Source organism: Acanthopagrus latus, chromosome 10, assembly GCF_904848185.1.
Source record: "Acanthopagrus latus isolate v.2019 chromosome 10, fAcaLat1.1, whole genome shotgun sequence".
Taxonomy (NCBI): Eukaryota; Metazoa; Chordata; class Actinopteri; order Spariformes; family Sparidae; genus Acanthopagrus; species Acanthopagrus latus.
The window spans coordinates 762,822-781,367 of record NC_051048.1 but is presented as its reverse complement, the minus strand read 5'-3'; the positions used below and the strand labels follow the sequence as shown (position 1 = coordinate 781,367).

General features: G+C 46.9%; 3 protein-coding genes across 4 annotated transcripts in view; 1 reads left to right on the top strand and 2 right to left on the bottom strand.

Annotated features, from left to right (window-relative positions):
- Positions 1 to 14,671, top strand: part of LOC119026724 (Fc receptor-like protein 5) — an 83,013-nt gene extending 68,342 nt beyond the window's left edge. Inside the window, exons 5-6 of the mRNA XM_037111237.1 lie at positions 12,923 to 13,102; positions 13,878 to 14,671. Coding sequence (XP_036967132.1) covers positions 12,923 to 13,102; positions 13,878 to 13,990 — 293 coding nt within the window. The 3' untranslated portion in view covers positions 13,991 to 14,671. The remainder of the gene's footprint in view (positions 1 to 12,922; positions 13,103 to 13,877) is intronic.
- On the bottom strand, positions 478 to 7,209 carry LOC119026687 (serrate RNA effector molecule homolog). The gene is made up of 21 exons (XM_037111159.1): positions 7,087 to 7,209; positions 5,444 to 5,566; positions 5,232 to 5,342; positions 4,947 to 5,090; positions 4,693 to 4,753; positions 4,277 to 4,574; positions 3,910 to 4,190; positions 3,711 to 3,827; positions 3,499 to 3,631; positions 3,288 to 3,415; positions 3,137 to 3,198; positions 2,908 to 2,986; positions 2,627 to 2,791; positions 2,356 to 2,529; positions 2,084 to 2,237; positions 1,717 to 1,829; positions 1,448 to 1,528; positions 1,204 to 1,354; positions 1,010 to 1,111; positions 680 to 812; positions 478 to 590 (listed from the first exon to the last, which is right to left on the bottom strand). The coding sequence occupies exons 2-21, from the start codon at positions 5,560 to 5,562 to the stop codon at positions 515 to 517; spliced, it is 2,682 nt and encodes an 893-aa protein (XP_036967054.1). The 5' UTR covers positions 5,563 to 5,566; positions 7,087 to 7,209; the 3' UTR covers positions 478 to 514.
- A 1,710-nt stretch (positions 14,672 to 16,381) lies between the features above and the next one.
- The window catches only part of LOC119026715 (low affinity immunoglobulin gamma Fc region receptor III-like), a 95,591-nt gene continuing 93,426 nt past the window's right edge, over positions 16,382 to 18,546 (bottom strand). For both annotated transcript variants that reach the window (XM_037111220.1, XM_037111221.1), the window contains one exon: positions 16,382 to 16,824. In XM_037111220.1, coding sequence (XP_036967115.1) covers positions 16,781 to 16,824 — 44 coding nt within the window. In that variant the 3' untranslated portion in view covers positions 16,382 to 16,780. The remainder of the gene's footprint in view (positions 16,825 to 18,546) is intronic.

The window sequence follows — 18,546 nt, the reverse complement described above, 5'->3', positions numbered from 1 at the left end:
TTTGATCAGCTGGACAATTTATCTGTATTGTCACAGGTGAAAATGGCAACATTGTCATAAATGTGACCATCAGAAAGTTTGGCATGAAAAAGAACGTAAAGTCACATCAGAATCAAAACAAATAGATTCAGTCATTTTTCTTTTGAGTTTCTGTTAAATCTGTTAAAATCTGACTGAGGTTTGGTTGGAGACTTGACCACTGACTTGTATATAAAAATGAATTCAGAATCAGACTCTCGCATCAACATGAACAGACGTGGTAACCATAGCAACACAGGAGTCGTCATCATTCGTCCTGTATCTTTATTGGAAAGTGGAATTAGATCAACTTCACTAATTACATCAACGTTGGTCCTGCTGACTGACACACACACGCGCACACACATACACACACCTAACTAAAAAAAAAAAAAAGAAAAAAAGACAAACAGACGGTGAAAGGAATCATGGGAAACGTAGGAATAAAAAAGGTTTTTTAAAAAAAACATCCTGCTGCTTCACGTTGTCATGGTGTTTAAAAGAAGTCGAGGTCGTCGGGAGCGTCCAGGTCTCTGTACTCGATGATCGACCGCGGGTCCCCTCGCACGCCCCTGCACACAGAGAGAGGGAGTTACCTAACATCAATACATAACATAATCAATAATCACTGTGTGATGTCATCAGACTGTCTGATCTCTACCTGCTGTTTCGCTGCTTCCCAGGAAACCCTCCTCCCCCTCCTCCTCCTCCTCCGCCTCCTAAATGACCTCTGAAGTTGTCATAGTTACCACGACCTGCCCCAAACTGGTTGTGAGGGTAGGGAGGTCCTCCGCCTGCAACACACACACACACACACTTTAACCTTTCAGGTTCAGAAGTTCCTGTTCCTATAGCAGCTGATGAAATGTACATTTAATGAGTTTAAATACAATTTAAAGGCTCTGCTGCTTGTGTCTGAGTATTTACATTTGGTGTGTGTGTGTGTGTGAGATGGTGTGTGATTCTGTGTGTGTGCGTGTGTGAGCTGTACCAGGGAAGCCGGGCATCGGAGGTCTGACTCCAGGTGGATATCCCAGAAGGCTTTGCTGCTGTGGCGACTGACCAGGAAACCCTGGTATACCAGGAGGAGTGGCTAGAGGAGAGAGAGACAGAGAGATCAGTACTTCATCTGTTCATCAGTTTGTGGGCTACATTTCCCAGAATGCCTGTGTGTGTGTCAGTCACCTTGTGCTGGTGGTGGGAGGGGCTTGTTCTCAGGTAGAGCTGGTCTCTTGGCGTCCAGCAGGAAGTTGTTGAAGAACTGGACTTCCTGTCTGACGGCGGACACTTTGTCTCCGTGTTTGTTCAGGATGTGTTTACGCACAAACTCTGGAGCCTGAACAACAACAACAACAACAACAACAACAACGTGTCACCACGGCAACCACCGAGCCGACCCAAACACACACAAACAGGAAGCTCCGCTCACCTTGAACTTCTTCCCGCTCAGAGGACAGAGCCACTTGTCTTTACTGAGCTCCTGAGTGTTGGCTGCCAGGAACTTCTCCACCTGGACACACATACATACACCTGTGTCATCATCACTTGTGTACACAGACAGACAGACAGACAGACAGGCAGGCAGGCAGGCAGGCAGGCAGGCAGGCAGGCAGGCAGGCAGTCAGACAGGCAGGCAGACAGACAGACAGACAGACAGACAGACAGACAGACAGACAGACAGACAGACGGGTGTCTCACCTCCTGTTCCGGCTCTTTCTTTCCCAGCTTGGTGGCGTCTTCTTCACTCAGAGTCTCTGACAGCGAGAGCAGAGGAGCCAGACGCTCCTCACACATCTTCTGATGCTCAGTCACTGTCCAATCAGAACACAGAGCTGGATCAGACCCACGGGCTCACACACACACACACGCATACATACACACAGACACCATCAACACATTTCAAAGCGGATGTGTATGTGTGAACGAACATTGCAAGACTTTACTTAAGAACACCTGTAGTTTGAGCTCAGTGCTAACATGCTAACAAGAACAATGCTAGTGATGTGTGTGTGTGTGTGTGTGTGTGTGTGTGTGTGTGTGTGTGTGTGTGTGTGTGTGTGTGTACCCTCGGCTGCAGTGATCTTGGCCACAGGTAGGGGTCCTCGTACGTGGATGAGCCCGCAGCGATGAGGCATCTCGTCCTCGGCAGGATACTCACAGAAGTTATAATAATCTACAGAGTGAACCAGACGCAGGTAGAGCAGCAGCCGGTCCAGCACCTGCACGCACACACACACACACACACACACACACAGCAAAGAAAAGACAATGAATTCAACACATTGGAAACCATCGGAGGTAAACTAGAGACAGACAGACGGACGAAGCTCCTCCCACCTTCAGCAGCTTGTCGTCGGTCTCCACGGTAACATCAGAGGAGGAGGCGGGGTCTTTGGCGTCCCCTGCGACGTCACCGTTGCCCCCCGAGGCTCCGGTGAGCTCCTCCTCCTCAGCGCTCACCTCCTCTATCAGGTAGTCTGTGATGTTCTTCAGGACAGGGTTGGTCTCCATCTGCAGCACACACACACACACACACTCATAAATGTCTTCATCTCCCTACAGGTGACACACACAGATGCTGAGTAGAAGAAGAAGAAGTGTGCGGTACCTGTCCGGCCCACAGCTCCCCCTTCTGGTCCAGACTGTGGACGAGCCGGGCCGACAGCCGGATGTCGTTCCTCACCACCGGCCTGTGGTGAGTCAGCCCGTTCACGGTGCGGACGCGTCGACACAGATCTCTGTTGACCACCGGAGCCAGTTCACAGTCTCTGAGCTGAGAGACCGGAGACACGTTAGACCCAGAGTGTGTGTGTGTGTGTGTGTCTGTGTGTGGGTGAGTGTGTGTGTGCGTGAGTCTGTGTGTGTGTGTGTGTGTGTGTGTGTGAGTACCCTGATGTTCTGCAGGTTCCAGCACGTCTCCTTGATGTTCACACTGCGGTCAAACGTCACCCAGCAGCGCCTGAAGAACCTGGAACACACAAACGTTCACATCAACACACACTTCTTCACATCCTCCTTCAGGCTGAGACGAGTGGTGTGTTCTGGCGTCGGTCCAGAAACAAGAGTCACCACAAAAAAAAAAAAAATCACAGCCCAAATTCACATCACGTTGTCTCACCTCCTCTCAGGCTGAGGGTCCGACAGCGCCACCCGCAAGAAGCCCGGGTACCTGCGACACAACTGCAGACATCAACCATGTCAGTACAGCGCCTTACAGGTGTGTTCAGGTGTGTGTACAGGTGTGTGTACAGGTGTGTGTGTGCTCTCACAGCTGTGATCTCCTCCTTGGACACCTCTGGCGGGATGCTCCTGATGAACAGGGAGGTGGTGAGGTGTAGGGGGCGGGGCTTGGCCGGAGCCTCCTTCTCTCTCTCCTTCCCTCGCTCTTTACGACGCTCTGACACACACACACACACACACATTAAAATATGCACATTTATTTGTGTGTTCAACAGGAAATAAAACACGTGTTGTCTGTACCATCTTCTCTGTCCTCCTCCTCTTCCTCCTTCTCCTCGTCCTCCTCCTTCTCTCCCTCAGAGTGGGAGGAGTCAGATTCGGAGGCGCTGCCCTCGCCGCTGTCAGCTGACACGCTGCGTTTCCTCTTCCTGCCCTGAGAGGAAGGGGCGGGGTTAAAACCAGCAGTATCATCAGTGTCATCATTAACAGCAGGAAGTAGAGAACACACTCACTTTCTTTGTCATCTTCTCCTCCTCCTCTTCCTTCTTCTCATCCTCGTCATCTTCCTCCCCCTCCTCTTCATCGTCCTCCTTCTCCTCCCCATTCTGTTTGGCCTCCTCTTCAGCGTCCTGATGGAGGACAGAGACATCATCAGTGTTTCATCATTATCTAAAGCTCATCAGTGATCTGAAGGAGGACATCTCGTCTCACCTTGACGGACGCTTTAGTCTCCACCGTCTCCCTGCTGGTCGCCTCCTCTGTCCGACTCCCTGTCGTCTCTGAGACCAGCTGAGTGCTCTGACTGCTGGGATCTCCAGGAGTCTTCTCCCCTCCTCCTCCTCCTCCTCCTCCGGTTCCTCCTGCTGCTGCTGCTGCTCCACCTCCTGCTCCGACGCTGCAGCTCGCCGCCTCCCCGCCAGCTGCTGCAGAAGCAGACGGTACTTCCAGGACCTGCAGGTCCAAGTCTGTCCCTCCCTCCATCTTTATTACAGCTGCAGAGAGAGAGGAGAGAGTTAAGGGACTTCATTACCCAGAATCCCCTGCACACTGACCACAGGACGACTCAGCCTGTCTCTACCTGCGTCCAGCAGTTTGATGATGGCGGGGGCGTGCTCCATGTCCAGAGACACGTTGTCCAGCCAGTTGGTGTCCAGCAGGAAGAGGAAGACGCCCAGTCGGGTTTTGAGGGCGGCCAGAGACTCCGCCTTCCTGGCTGTGATGTCATCAGGGTGGTACTTGGACCGGAACCACTCCTGGTCTTTGTGCTGGAGGAAGAAGTCCTGCAGCTGCTGCCGTCTGAAGTCCAACTTGTACTGATTGTAGCGCTTCACCGACTCAGTCTCGTCCACGCTGTCCTCCATGTTCAACAGGAACTCCTGCGCGCGCGCGCACACACACACACACACACACACACACACACACAGATATCTGATACCACAGCGAGGTAAAATGGCCGTCAGCCGGTGGTAAGGTGGGTTTGTTTGTTTGACTCACCTTGAAGCTCCTCATGGTGGGAGGACCAGGAGGAGGGAGGTCTGGATCCACCATCCCCAACCTGACAGACGGAATCATTGAAACAGATGTTTATTATCTCACAGAACATCTGTCCACACTTTAACTGCCTCATGTTTGTCAGACAAATATATAAAATCACCACAGCTCCGGTTTAACAGGAACAACATGAGCAGGTTTGTGATTTATTAGGCATATTTTCTGTCCTGTTCATCAACAGGTGACACTCAGCTCACCTGCCCTGCAGCGGGTGACCTCCATGATGTGGGTGCAGGTGGGGGAGGTCGGGGTGCCAACCCTGAGGCCCCGCCCCCGGAAACGGACCGCCGCCTCCTCCGTACGGCATGTCATAACGGTATGGCTCCCCCCTGTGGTCGTCCCTGGAAAACACAGCCTGAAGTCTTCACGTGGCCAATCACCGAGCTCGACTTCTACTACAGGTCTCAGATCAGCTCTACTTCTTTAGCGACCTGCTCCTTTAAAGAGCCTCTACAGGTCTCAGATCAGCTCATCACACTCACCAGTCTCTCCTCATGCGTTTGTGCTGAGGGCTGATGTGTCGGGGGGGAGAAAAACGCTCTCTGCGCCCGCGATCGTAGTCCCGCCTCCTCTCCCTGCCGCGGTCCCAGTCCCTGACATCACAACACACAACATCAACACACAACACTAACACAACCTCACACTGTCACTACGTGTCACTCTGAGGTGTTCAGGTGTGTTCAGGTGAGCTCACCTGTCGGGCCAGTCGTCCCTCCTCCTCTCCTCTCTCTCCCTCGACCGCTCCATGTCGCTCCTCTCTCTCCTGAACTTGTCCCGCCTCCTCCTGTCGAACTCGTCATCGCTGTCTCCCATTGGACTGAAATAAACACACACACAATTTATTAACAGGTGACCAATAACCAGCTGTGTGTGTGTGTGTGAATGTGAGACGTTCAGTGGACCAACAGTCCAAAACTCAAAGACATTTCATTAACTTTGACGTTTCCTAAATAAAATCACTTAAAGCTGCAGAAAGTCGAGAAATTGTTTGTTTTTTTGTCACATCGTTCACAGTTTAATTTTTCACTATGACACATTGAAACATCCCATGATGTCACCGTTACCATGGAGACAAACTGGCACAGCAAAAACAATAGTTCTGATGTCAAGATAAATAATAAAAGGCTTGTAAAGTTAGTTTACTTCTGGAGGAGGTGTGTGTGTGTGTGTGTGTGTGAGGTCAGTAAAATGCCAAGATGTCTCCGTAGAGAGGACAGCCACATGTGAGAGCGCCACAGATTTAAAAGTTATTTATAAGTCGTTGTGTTTGACGTGTGGCGTAGTTATCAGCCGGTTGTGTAGTTGTATCCATTTTCTTTCATCTCCATGAACAAATGTAGCGATTTTAAGAGTTAAAACAAACTTTATAAACTCTGTCTCTGATTTATTATCCATTACTGGAGCATTCTTATAAATTCAGCAAATGTTCTACAGGAACTTCTTTTTTCACACTTGATCACTTTTATATGTTTTTGTGCTGTTTTGCTTTATTTTACACTAAATAAGATCAACACACTCTTGTGACTTTACAGTGTGTAACTATACTTGTGTCTCACCTACATTAATGTATAGATAACATGTACACCTCTGCATACTGCTTTTGTTTACATTACATACATTATTATTGTTCTATACATTTTATTTATTAATTATTATCGAGGTCATTCCTGCAGAAGAGCCTCAGTGTTGCTGTTCATTCATACATTCAGCTAGTTTTTATCCGCTGGAATCTTCTTCTTACTTGTATTTTAGAACAAAGATCAAACGCTGACTCGGTTCTGTTGGTTCTGTTGGTCAACACGATCAGAACATTCTGTCACGAACCACCAGGTGTCGCCATGTTTGCTGCTCTGAAGCTTCAAACGTTTCAAGGCTCAAATAAAAAGAAAAGCCCAGAACTTCTCTTCAGTCTCTGCTTTATGAAACCAACACCGAACCAGAACCAGAAGTTCCTCCGGAGAGAAGTTACAGGAGAACAGAAGCTAAAGTGGATCCATAAACACTGGAACACAAACACCTCGACATTAGCTGGTAGTTAGCCTGTTAGCTTCGTTAGCATCGTCTCGTTTAGCTCTACTGTCTCTAAAACAAAGTGTCAGTAGGTCCATTAACCAACAGAACCGAACATTAAAGTTATCAGTGAGCAAAAGCTAAAGCTAACATTAAGTGTTACATGAAGCTAACAGCGGCTAATTAGCTAGTTAGCATCGCAGCTAGCCCAGCGTGCTAACGCCGGCGCAGTTCGGGCTCGTGTTCGCTTCAGTTCGGGTTCAGTTCGTGTTCGGGCTGATCCACACGTGGACCGAACTTTACCAAGGTGTTCACACGGGTCCTCACCTGCAGCTCCGCCGCGGTACGACACTGAGAACAAAACTGTCCCGCCGCCTGTCCGGGATCACGAACAACCGACGACACTTCCGGTTCTCTTTAGTTCCGGTCCGGTTCTTCAGGTCACAGTGAGGTGACGTCTCCTCCTGGAGGTGAGGAGGGAAACAACAGGTCCAGATAATCTCACCTCCACCTGATAATCTGACAGATCCATTCTTCAACAGCTGGTTTGAGCGACACACAACAGCACCAGACTCCATTAACAAATGTGGTGATTTAAGAGTTGTTAAGTTAAAACAAACTTTATAACGTAGTGAAACTGTGTCTCTGACAGATTTAACTCTTTGTGTCCTTGTTGTAACTTCAACATTAAATCAGAAGCTGAAGTTGTTTGTCTCCTTGTATATAATAAAACCTCTACTCAAGACTTTAAATCCCTCTTCAGCCTTCACAAAATGATCATTGAAAAACATAAATAAATAAAAGAAATTAACCACTAATAAGTCTAGTTAAGATATTTAACCCTAGCTGATGCAGTGAGAGGCCTCTCATTCCAACAACCTGTCAGTAGACGTATCTGTGGTCGTATAGAAGATGTTACTCTGTTTCAGAAGAGTCACATTATTGGCCTGCATCAAGGAAAGAATAAAACTAAGGGGATGCTGAAACTACTAACATGGGATAATGGTGAACCTTAATACATAATGGAGATCACTTAAACTTTTGGTGAAACCAAATCGTAAAAAATCAACAGTAGAACCCACGACTGTGTTTAATAGTGGTTTGGTTTGTTATCCAGTTCCCTCTGTACTGCTGTGGTACGTGTGAATTTCTCCCAAGGCGATCAATAGAGGAACATCTTAATCTTAATCTAGTGAAAGTAGAGCATTTCCACATGCACAGTATGAAGAGAACTCAAGGGATTGGGACTAAACAGCAGTGAAGTCTTAAGAGAACCACTGATCAGTGCGGCTAATTTGAAGGAAATGCATCAGTGTGCTGAGGAACATAAAGATTGGACTCTAAAGTGATGGAGAAAGGTCCTGTGGTTTGATGAGTCCAGATTTACCTTGTTTCAGACTGATGGGCCCATCAGGATCAGAAGAGAGGATGAAGAGATGCACCTATCCTGCCTAGTGCCCACTGTACAAGCCTGTGTGGGCAGTGTTATGATCTGGGGTTGATTCAGTTGGTCAGGTCAGTAGATTACCTGAATAGACTGACTAACCAGGTTTTACCATCAATGGACATATTCAAAGACAACAATGCCACGAGTCATCGGTCTGTCACACACAGAACACAGAACCCCACTGAGAACACTGGGATTTACTTAGCAGCCCGACTCTCCCATCATCAATACAAGATCACAGTGTAATGTAACTCTGGATGGAAATAAATGTTGTGACGTTGCAAGAATGCGTGCCATACCACAAAGTGTTAGAGTGTGTGACTTTGTTATGGAACTGCCCCATGGTGCTGAAGGTGCTGGAAAGATTCCCACAACATCAGCCAGTTCGGAGGCATCACCCTATTGATGGTGGCCAAACAACTGACCAGCTGCCTCGTGGACAACAATTATATAGACACCAGCTGCCGTTGTCCCAGGGCTCCCTGGCTGTAACACTGAACCACGATCTGGGAACAGATTCAGAGGCCATGAAGAATCAGACCTTCACGTAGTCTGGCTGGATCTAGAGAATGGGTATTGCTCTGTCCGCCACCAGCTTAATATCCAAACCTGTATTCCAGAACCTGGTATCCAGCTGCTTTGGCAGTTTCCACATCTGCTCAACACAGGAGGATACAACGGGTCGACAGCTTGAGAAAGGTACAGCTCAATCTCTCCCATCCTTTACACAGCAGCCTTCAAAGTCACCCAGAGAGACAGGAGACAGCTGGTCCGAGGAGTCAGATCATCTTCAGGCCAATGACTGCAGGCCTTAGGGAGCTGGGACTGAGAAAGGATCCTGTTACTGGTGGAACAACCTGTCCGAAGTCTTGGGAAACTGTGTGAAGTCAATCTGTCTGACATGTGCATGGCTGCCTCCATCATGAAACAGCTCTCCGAAGGCCTGGAAAGGATCGATAGAAGGTGTCTCCCAGTAAAGTTCAAGGTCTGGTGCTACCAGTTCAGTCTATACAACCATCTGATGTGGCCCCTCAAAAATGTGAGAAATCACCAAGTCCACAGTTCTGAGGATGGACACTAAAGTCAGTAATTAGATCTGTAAATGGCTGGGCCTACCTCTGAGCCTCTCCAGCATAGGCCTGTTCTGAGAAACACACTTCAGCTGCCTCTGAAGTCGATCACCTGTGACTACAGACGGGAGAAGACGAGGCTTGTGTGACAGCTGAGAGACTCATCAGATCAGTCTGTCAGGAACATCAGGGCCTGGTCCAAACTGGACGCATGTGGAGTGCCGAGCAAGCGCCAGCAGAAGAACACTGTTGGTTTCAGTGTTGTGTGTCAGCATCAACAGTTTTGGTAGCTGCTAGTTTGTGGGGACTTTTTTTTTTTTTTGAAATGGTGACTTCTAGTTTTGCACCCAGCATACTGTACTGCGGAACTCAGGAGACAACATAAGAACTGTGACACACCCACAACCAAACAGTGAGTATTAGACCCTCCCTTCAACTTCTGGTCTGTGAGGTGCTGCCAGTGTTCATCCCTGCAAACCTCACAAATGTCCTACTTTTATATGACTTTCATATCTGCAGTATTAACCAAATACTTTGCCTAACACCTGGGGCAGTTTTGTACACTTGAAAGTTCAGTATAGGTCAAAAAAGGACAAATTAAATGAATGAAGGATAAACCGATCTACATGCAGGGTACCATCCTTATGCTCTCACAACTTCATCTGTAGTCTCAGTTCCATTGGCTGCATAACTCCTGATGTTGACTGTTGCAGAGCTCCAGTTGTTTGCTCTAATCAGCACAGGGAAAAAACAGGGGAAGGTTTATCGTTGGTCATGTCCAAACAGTAGCTGCTGGTGTCGGACCTGTCAGATGCACCTGTTCATGACAAAATAACCACAATTAACAAACCATATTTTTTGTGGCTTTTCAGTAAAGAGCTCCATCGGCCTTCAAAGCTCTTTCTCTCTCTCCTCCATGTGACGCAGAGAGTTGCAGGATAAGCCAGCGAGAATCTGATGTCGAGGTCATGGAGCTTCTTCCTGACATCGGAACACCTCCTCCTCTTCTCCACCACTTCTCTGTCAGGTCAGGAAAGAAAGAGATCCTGCAGCCTTTCCAAATAATTTACTTGTCTTCTGAAGCTCCTCACATTGTCGGGCTCTCTTTTTATCTTTATCAACCAGCACATTCTCCAACTCCAGGTCCATTATGTGAGCATCCACTTGTTCCAGCTTGTTGGTGTCTGGTGTCGGTCTCTGTTTTTGTCTGCGAGGCTTTTACCACCGAAACATCTGCCTGGACATCCTGTAGAATACTGCCAACCTGAGCCATTTCAGATGAGCTCATCTCTGGGTCCTTCTCTGAATTAGTCACTGTTGGAAGTTGTCAGCAACACACTGGTAATCTGATGTGTTTGAGTTGTGTTCTTTCATACAACATCTCCATCTTGTTTCCCCTCTGAAAGGACACACAGTGTGCGGCTGCTGCTTTCTAGAGTCTCGTGTGTTCACAGTATGAATCATGACTTCATTCTGATTCTACTCTCTGATTGTTGTTTCTTGCACCTGGTGTTGGACTGAATCCACAGCAGGTAGTTTAATCTCTGGAGCAGCTGGACTGAGATTATAATCTGCTCTGTGAGGAGACACATGACATCACACAGGACTGAAGAGAGATTTAATGACTGTATCACCTGAAGTGAAGGACTCACCTGGTCTGCTGGTTCATGGTTGCAGGATCTTGTGGGTGAAGCCTTGACAGCTCTGCCCTCTGGTGGACGTGATGGATAGTGTGAAATAGAAACAAGCACAAAAATGTCCCGGTGAGAAAATGTGTCTTTGCACATTTGAAATCAGCAAGTTGCTGCAGTTTGTTGTGCGATCAGTCTGCTTTTAAAATGGAATCTATCTGCAGTTGAGCTGCAGTCAGTGGGGAGGAAACCACAGCAGGGTGAGAGTCAGTCAGAGAGGAAGGAGGAGGGTCTGACTGATGTGACCATGAAGTGATGAAGTGTAGATGTCATATGAGTCGGTGTCAGGATGGAGGAAACATGTCTGCTGCGTCTGCTCTGTAAGTACTCAAACATCAGCTGGAAGAAACACACACTTTGTTTTCTGGAACATGAACAGACGTCAGTGTCCATGTTACTCTGACAGGACGTCACTTTTCACAGTGTTGCTTTAAAAACAACAGGAGCTGATGATGTTTCTCTGATACGACTGTCCTCCTCTGTGTTTCCTCTCAAACCAACCGGAGTGTCTTTTGTCTTTAGTTGTGACGTCACTGCTGAGCGGCTGCACACACCAAGGTGAGAACACTTCCTGTGTGACTGATGAAGAGTTATTTAGTCCCTGATAGAACAGTTAGTGTTCAGGACTGTTTATGGAGGGAAACAGTTTGCACATACAATAAAAGAGTGAAGACTGTCTGGATGTCCACAGACTGGACGCTAAAGATAAATGTGCTGCTATAAAAATGTCATTGTGAAAGCAGGACTGCACACGATGCAGCACGATGCAGCAGCTGACAGAGAAAGTGCAGAAACAATATTGACATGTGAGACACATGAAGTCAGATCTGCTGTGTGTTTGACACCTGAACTCTGAGAGTTACATTTAAAACATGAGGAGACTCAGAGCCTGAAACACAGAGGAGATCAGTGCAGGTCAACAAGGTCTACAGAGACTGGAAGAGGAAGAAGAGACACTTCTGTCCAAACTGACCATTATCATCTGTAACCACATCTCTCTGTCTCGTCCTCCAGCCTCTCTGAACATCAGTCCTAACAGAACTCAGATGTTTGAAGGAGAGTTTGTCTCTCTGAGGTGTGAGGAGGACGACAGCTCTGATGGATGGACGGTGACGAGGAACACGAGCAAAGACACCGGGACAAAGTGTGAAGCTGGCTGGGGAAGAAAAAATGGTTCTTCCTGTAACATCAGCTACATCCTCACATCTGACAGTGGAGTTTACTGGTGTGAGTCCACAGGCGGAGCAGCCAGTAGCAGCATCACCATCACTGTCACTGGTAAGATGAGGCTGTTGTAACTCCACCAGGTCTGAACACTGAGTCTGTCTTTCACCTTTTCACTTTGGCTGAGCCTGAGAGAGACAAAGACCAGAAGACAGACAGGTGACCTTCAGGAGGCAACAACACTGGGTGGAGCACTGAGTCTGCCTCCTCAACATGTTGTTCATCTGTCAGTCTGAGATTATGTTCAACATGTAGAGATGATAAATCAGGTCCATGTGCCAAATGTTTCTCCAGAGAGATTGTTGTGATGAAGTGTTGCTGAGTACAGGACAGGACAGTGAGACTGGTTGTGTGAGTCAGAGGATCCATCAAGCTGAGTTTGATGCTGTGAAATCAGACTTTAACCTGCCGATGTTAGCAGCAACTTAACAACTTTAGTACGTAGTAGATATGTTAAAACACTGTGTGTCTTCATGTTTTAAAGTAGTTTTGTCTTTAATACCACAGCTGGAAAACCTGGACACCTTGTTAAAGTCTAATATTGAACCATCATTTGATTTCTTCTCCTCTATATAAAGTTTGTGGGTCTCAGGCTGACATAGAACAAGAGGAACAGACCAGACAGGAGAAAGTTCACTTTCTTAGTTTGATCTGGTTTCTCTCTGCAGTGAAATGACTCAATGAATTCATTTGATTTCTGTGTTGTTGATGACAATCTTTGTTCATTTTAGAGAAACCTGCTGCGACGACTTCTCCTCCAACCTCCTCTGCTTCACCATCTTCTCCTCCAGCTCCTCCTCTTGTCCCTGTGTGGTCGATGGTTCTCGCTATTCTGATCTTTCTTTTCTCTCTGGTTCCACTGGTTCTTCTGGTTCTAGAGGTGAGACGACTCACCAACAGGAAGCCTAAAGGTGAGACACATTCAGACACATTCAGACACATTCAGACACAAAAACAGACTTCAACATAAGTTGTGTGTCATTATTTGTCTCAGCCGTGTGCTGCAGTTCACTTCTGCAGGCTGAGATTTGACCAGAGTGAGAAGAAACAACAGTGTTGACGTTCTGTCAAAGACGTCTCTGTTCTGTGTTACAGAGATGTCTACTGAAGCTAGCATGCTAACTAGCTAGCTACTCAACGTTTCAGAAGCCCCGCCATACTCCTCCTCTGATTGGTTGCTTTGTTGGTTGCGTTCTCTATGTTTGACTCAAACTGTGACTCACAGGATCCGTCATGATGTTTGTTAGTTGCAGTTTCTGAGCTGTAGTTTATGCAGCAGCTGCTTCTCTGCCAACCGGCCTGTCGGCTCTACTAATGAGCCCAGAGACACTCTGACAGTGAAGAGCGGCTCCAGAGGACGAGCGACTCAGACAGAACCAGCAGAAGTCCAGAAGAGAGGCTGAGGAGGTCGCTGTGTTTACCTGCAAGACTACAGCTCAAAACCCTGAAAACAGACAAAGAGCTGCTGTGAGTCTGAGTCAAACACAGAGAACGTAACCAACAAAACCAACCAATCAGAGGCAGAGTAAGGCAAAGCTACATGCTAAGAGCAGCTAGTCACTATAGCCATTAAGAATCATGAGCAGCAGTTAGGGGCTATGTCACAATCAGTCAATCAATCAATCAATCAATCAATCAATCAATCAATCAGATGTTGATAAATGATGTCACTCTCTCCTTCTGCAGGAAATTACCTGCCCGTCTCCATGGAGATGGCTCCTCCCACCCAGGCTGAGCAGGGATTGGCTGATGAGTTCGATGATGTCATGGCTGCTGTCACCACAGAGCATCACCTCTGAGTTGATCCAACGTGTTCTCCTTCTTCTTCAGTCACGTTTCCTTCGTAGGAGCCAGAACTCTTCCTGTGGAGCTGCTCACCTTCTCGGTTCTGTTCTTGTGGATCCTGCTGCTTCTTCTCGTGAGACCCGCCCTCCTCCACCTCTGATTGGCTCGTCTCTGTGGCGTTCCCACCAGAACTCTTCCTGTGGAGCCGCTCACCTTCTCGGTTCTGTTCTTGTGGATCCTGCTGCTTCTTCTTGTGAGACCCGCCCTCCTCCACCTCTGATTGGCTCGTCTCTGTGGCGTTCCCACCAGAACTCTTCCTGTGGAGCCGCTCACCTTCTAGTTGGACGGGTCGACTGCTGATTGGACTCTTGTGTTGTTCACTGAGTCGGTTCTGTCTCTGTGATGAAGTTGCTGTTCTGTCTCTCAGTGAACTCAGCTTGATGTGTTGATGTTCTGATGGTGTCCAGCTGATCCACTTTCTGTAAAGTGTTTCTTTAGAGACCTTCGGTCCTGATCGGACTCTGACAACGATCCTCTTTGACTTCTGACGCTTTGATTTACTTTCTGGATCCTCAAACTTTGTGACTGTTTCCAGGTTTATGTGACAGTATTCCAGGTTTTCAATGTGGTCTGAGACTTTTGGACCTGCTGTATCTGAAATGTTGAGCTGCACATTAAACAGACTTTATCCTTCAGTATCATGCAGTGTGTTCCCTTCAGCTGTGTGTTGACACACCCTGTTTATGTAACACTGCACATCAGAACTGATGAGCAGAGCAAAGACTTCCTTTAAGTCCAACAACAGAACAGTGTTCATGGTTTTAGATGCTCGGAGCATTTTCTGCTTCTCAGACTGACCTTTAATCTGAAGATTATTCATGTTGTAGTTTTTTATGCTGAACATAAACCACAGCTTCCTCTTGAGTCCAGTAAAGTGACCTGAAGCTGTGAGGTTTCTCTCCACTCTCTGCTCGAGCTGACAGTGACGTGTTTGTCCTTGTGGTGAAACGTGTCGACTGGTTTTAATGGCAGATAGCAGCTTTGTGGTCGTCCAGGTTCCTCTTTCTCATAAATACCCTCCAGTTGTTCACTCGGCTGCGTCTCTCTGACAGGAAGTCTTCGCTCTGTGCCGCTCGCTCAGATTGATTGGCGGCTGGATGACACGATGTGATTGGTTGACACTGGTTGGTTCAGCTGACAGAAGCACACGTGACATTTAGTTGACAGGAAGAAGACACAAGTTAATCCTCCACCCTCGGGGTGGAGCCCCTCCAGAGGGTCACCAGATAACTGTGAGGGGTCGTCACATGATGACGGAGAGGAGAGAAAACCAACTCTGATACAGAACATCTGTTTCTGCTTTTATTGTGAAATGTTGAAGGATTTGAATCCTTTGAGCCTCAAACTGTTGAAGTTAACAACTAACAACTCACTGACATGTGAAAGATGTATTTAGTAAAAGGTGACGAGATGGAAACTGAAACAAACTGGTTTAAAGAGACAGTTCTGGTCTCTTGATGTGGAGCTGTACTTAGTGTATTTCTTTAAAAAGGAAACGTGTTGAAATAATGCAGAAGGAACCAGAACCACAGGTCTCTGTGAGGCCGAGACTCAGTGCGACCTGTGGACCTGAGTCCATAAAGACTGTGAGGACAGTGGAGATGCAGGACAGACAGAACACCAGCAGGTGGCAGCACCGTCGGATCACAAGCTGGAGGGTGGAGACAAAGATTACAGAGATGAAGGAAGTGACTGTGTTGACCTGGTGTTGATCCGTCTTTATCCAAGCTGCAGTCATCAGATGGCAGTTTGGATGAAAGGACGTCTCATTTCTCTGAAACAGTTTCCTTCTTTCCATCTCGTCACATCTCCAGGTGAAATAACGAGTCAGAGTTGTAACACTCGACATGTTTGGTCTCATAGAACAACATTCTGTATATCTGCTCATATTGTCCACTGTAGTTTTGAGCAACTGACAGAAAGACTTTTATTCTCTGAGTCAGACGACTGAAATAAATCAGCAGTGCAGCTTCATCTTGACCTGAGATCCACTTCTCTTGAAGTCTGAGTGTTTCTGTGATCTCATGTTCATCTGACTGTTGAAACAACTTGAAGCTTCTCTCTGAATGAAGCCAGTCGACCCAGTTATTTACTACATAATGATGCAGAAACTTTACAGCCTGAATCTTCTCAGTGGTTCACCGACTGAACAATCAAAACCCTTCAAACTCAGACTGTGTGAGAGACTGAACGATGCTCGGGCTCTTTATAGTCTGCGGTTGCGGTTTAGTTTGTTCTTTATCTGCTCTGAAGCGAGTGTGTGTCGGTTAGCCACAACCAAACCAGAACAGGCCCAGTTTTCCATCTGACAGCTGAGCTGAACCGACAGAAGCACACCAGGAAAATAAGAAGTGAGAGCAAAGTTTATTGATGCTGCAGAGAAATAATAAGTCACAGCTGCCACAACAAGAACACAGTCCAATAAACATAAATACAGTTTAAATAACAAGTCAGATATGACACTAAACAGGTGGAGGCTCTGTTCAACACAAACATGTGAATGAAACAAGTGCTGGGAACAAACGTTTAAACAATTCATCTCAATCTTTACATTTATTTTTTTCACTTGTAAACTCTAAAAACATGCTCTAAATCTGACCTGTCCGTCTCTCTGTAGCTGCAAAAGTCTCATTTAGCTTCAACATATAAAATAAGAAGTGAAGCAGGTGACAGTGCTGAGGTGTGACGTCTCTGAGGACCAATCACAGGCCGGCTGGACACCACTGGTTGGTCTGGTGTGAAGGTTACTTCAGTGATGAGTAGAGGACCTCCGGCTCTGACTTCAACCCTGAACAAACAAACAAACAAACAAACAAACAAACAAACAAACAAACAAACAAACAAACAAACAAACGGTTCAAACTCGCCCACAAACAAAAACTTCTGAGCTGGAAGTCTCAAACTACTGATTCACTACATAAAGTTGCTAGGAAACAACTGAAGCGATGTCCAATCAAGAGCTATCAGCTGTGTAAACAGGAAGTTACTGTAGCATCACAAACTGTGATTTACAAAGCTTCAATGATTAATCAATTAATCGATTAGTTTTCAACTATTGTTGTCATCCCCGGCTCTTTTATTAATGGGTGAATTGGTGTAACATTTTAAGGTCTTCATTCTCTGATGTCAGCTCATTAAAGTAGTTAGTAGTATTAGCAGTATTAATAGTATTAATAGTATTAATAGTATTAATAGTATTAGTAGTGCGCCACTGTGCACACAGCCTGTTGAAGTCGCTCCTACTGGTTTTTCAAGCTTCCTACTTTTTAGCTTCTTATTTAATAATATATTATCTTGAATCATTTTGTTTTTGCTCTCACTAAAGCCATTCCCTCTCCAAACATGCCGGTGGAGAGAGTTTTGGTCTTTAGTTGTTGCTGAGAGAGTCCTTCTTTCATTCATCCACTCCATCACGTCCAGGTTACAGACTCAACACCTGAGTGCATTCGTTGCTATCTCAGGTGACCTCTACCATGTCACCATGGAGACAGCACTGCCCAGCTCCTCACAGTATGTGAGCTGTCCTACCAGAGAGGAGAGGACCCTGGACTTGCTGGATGCTAATGTAAAGGATGTATACAGCTCCTCTCCCCTCCCCCCACTGGGTAGATCAGACCACAACCTGGTGCACCTCAACCCCTGTTATGTTCCTCTGGTGAAGAGCCAGCCTGCGACCACAAGGACAGTGAGGAGATGGATGGAGGAATCTTATGAGCTTATGAGAGGACGGCGGGCTCACAGAGTGCATCATGGACTATATCAACATGTGTGTAGACTCCACTGTCCCAGCTGAGACTGTACATTGTTACCCAAAAAACAAGCCATGGGTAACAAAGGGCCTCAAAGCCATCTTCAATGACAGGAAGGAGGTGAGAACAATACAGGGACACCTAAAGGTGAAGATCAGGGAGGCTAAAGAAACCTACAGGAGGAAGCTGGAGCAGAGACTTCAGCAGAACAACATGACAGAGGTTATTCTCGGAGCATTTTCTGCTTCTCAGACTGACCTTTAATCTGAAGATTATTCATGTTGTAGTTTTTTATGCTGAACATAAACCACAGCTTCCTCTTGAGTCCAGTAAAGTGACCTGAAGCTGTGAGGTTTCTCTCCACTCTCTGCTCGAGCTGACAGTGACGTGTTTGTCCTTGTGGTGAAACGTGTCGACTGGTTTTAATGGCAGATAGCAGCTTTGTGCTCGTCCAGGTTCCTCTTTCTCATAAATACCCTCCAGTTGTTCACTGGGCTGCGTCTCTCTGACAGGAAGTCTTCGCTCTGTGCCGCTCGCTCAGATTGATTGGCGGCTGGATGACACGATATGATTGGTTGACACTGGTTGGTTCAGCTGACAGAAGCACACGTGACATTTAGTTTACAGGAAGAAGACACAAGTTAATCCTCCACCCTCGGGGTGGAGCCCCTCCAGAGGGTCACCAGATAACTGTGAGGGGTCGTCACATGATGATGGAGAGGAGAGAATATAAACTCTAATCTTAAGTGAAAATAACATGG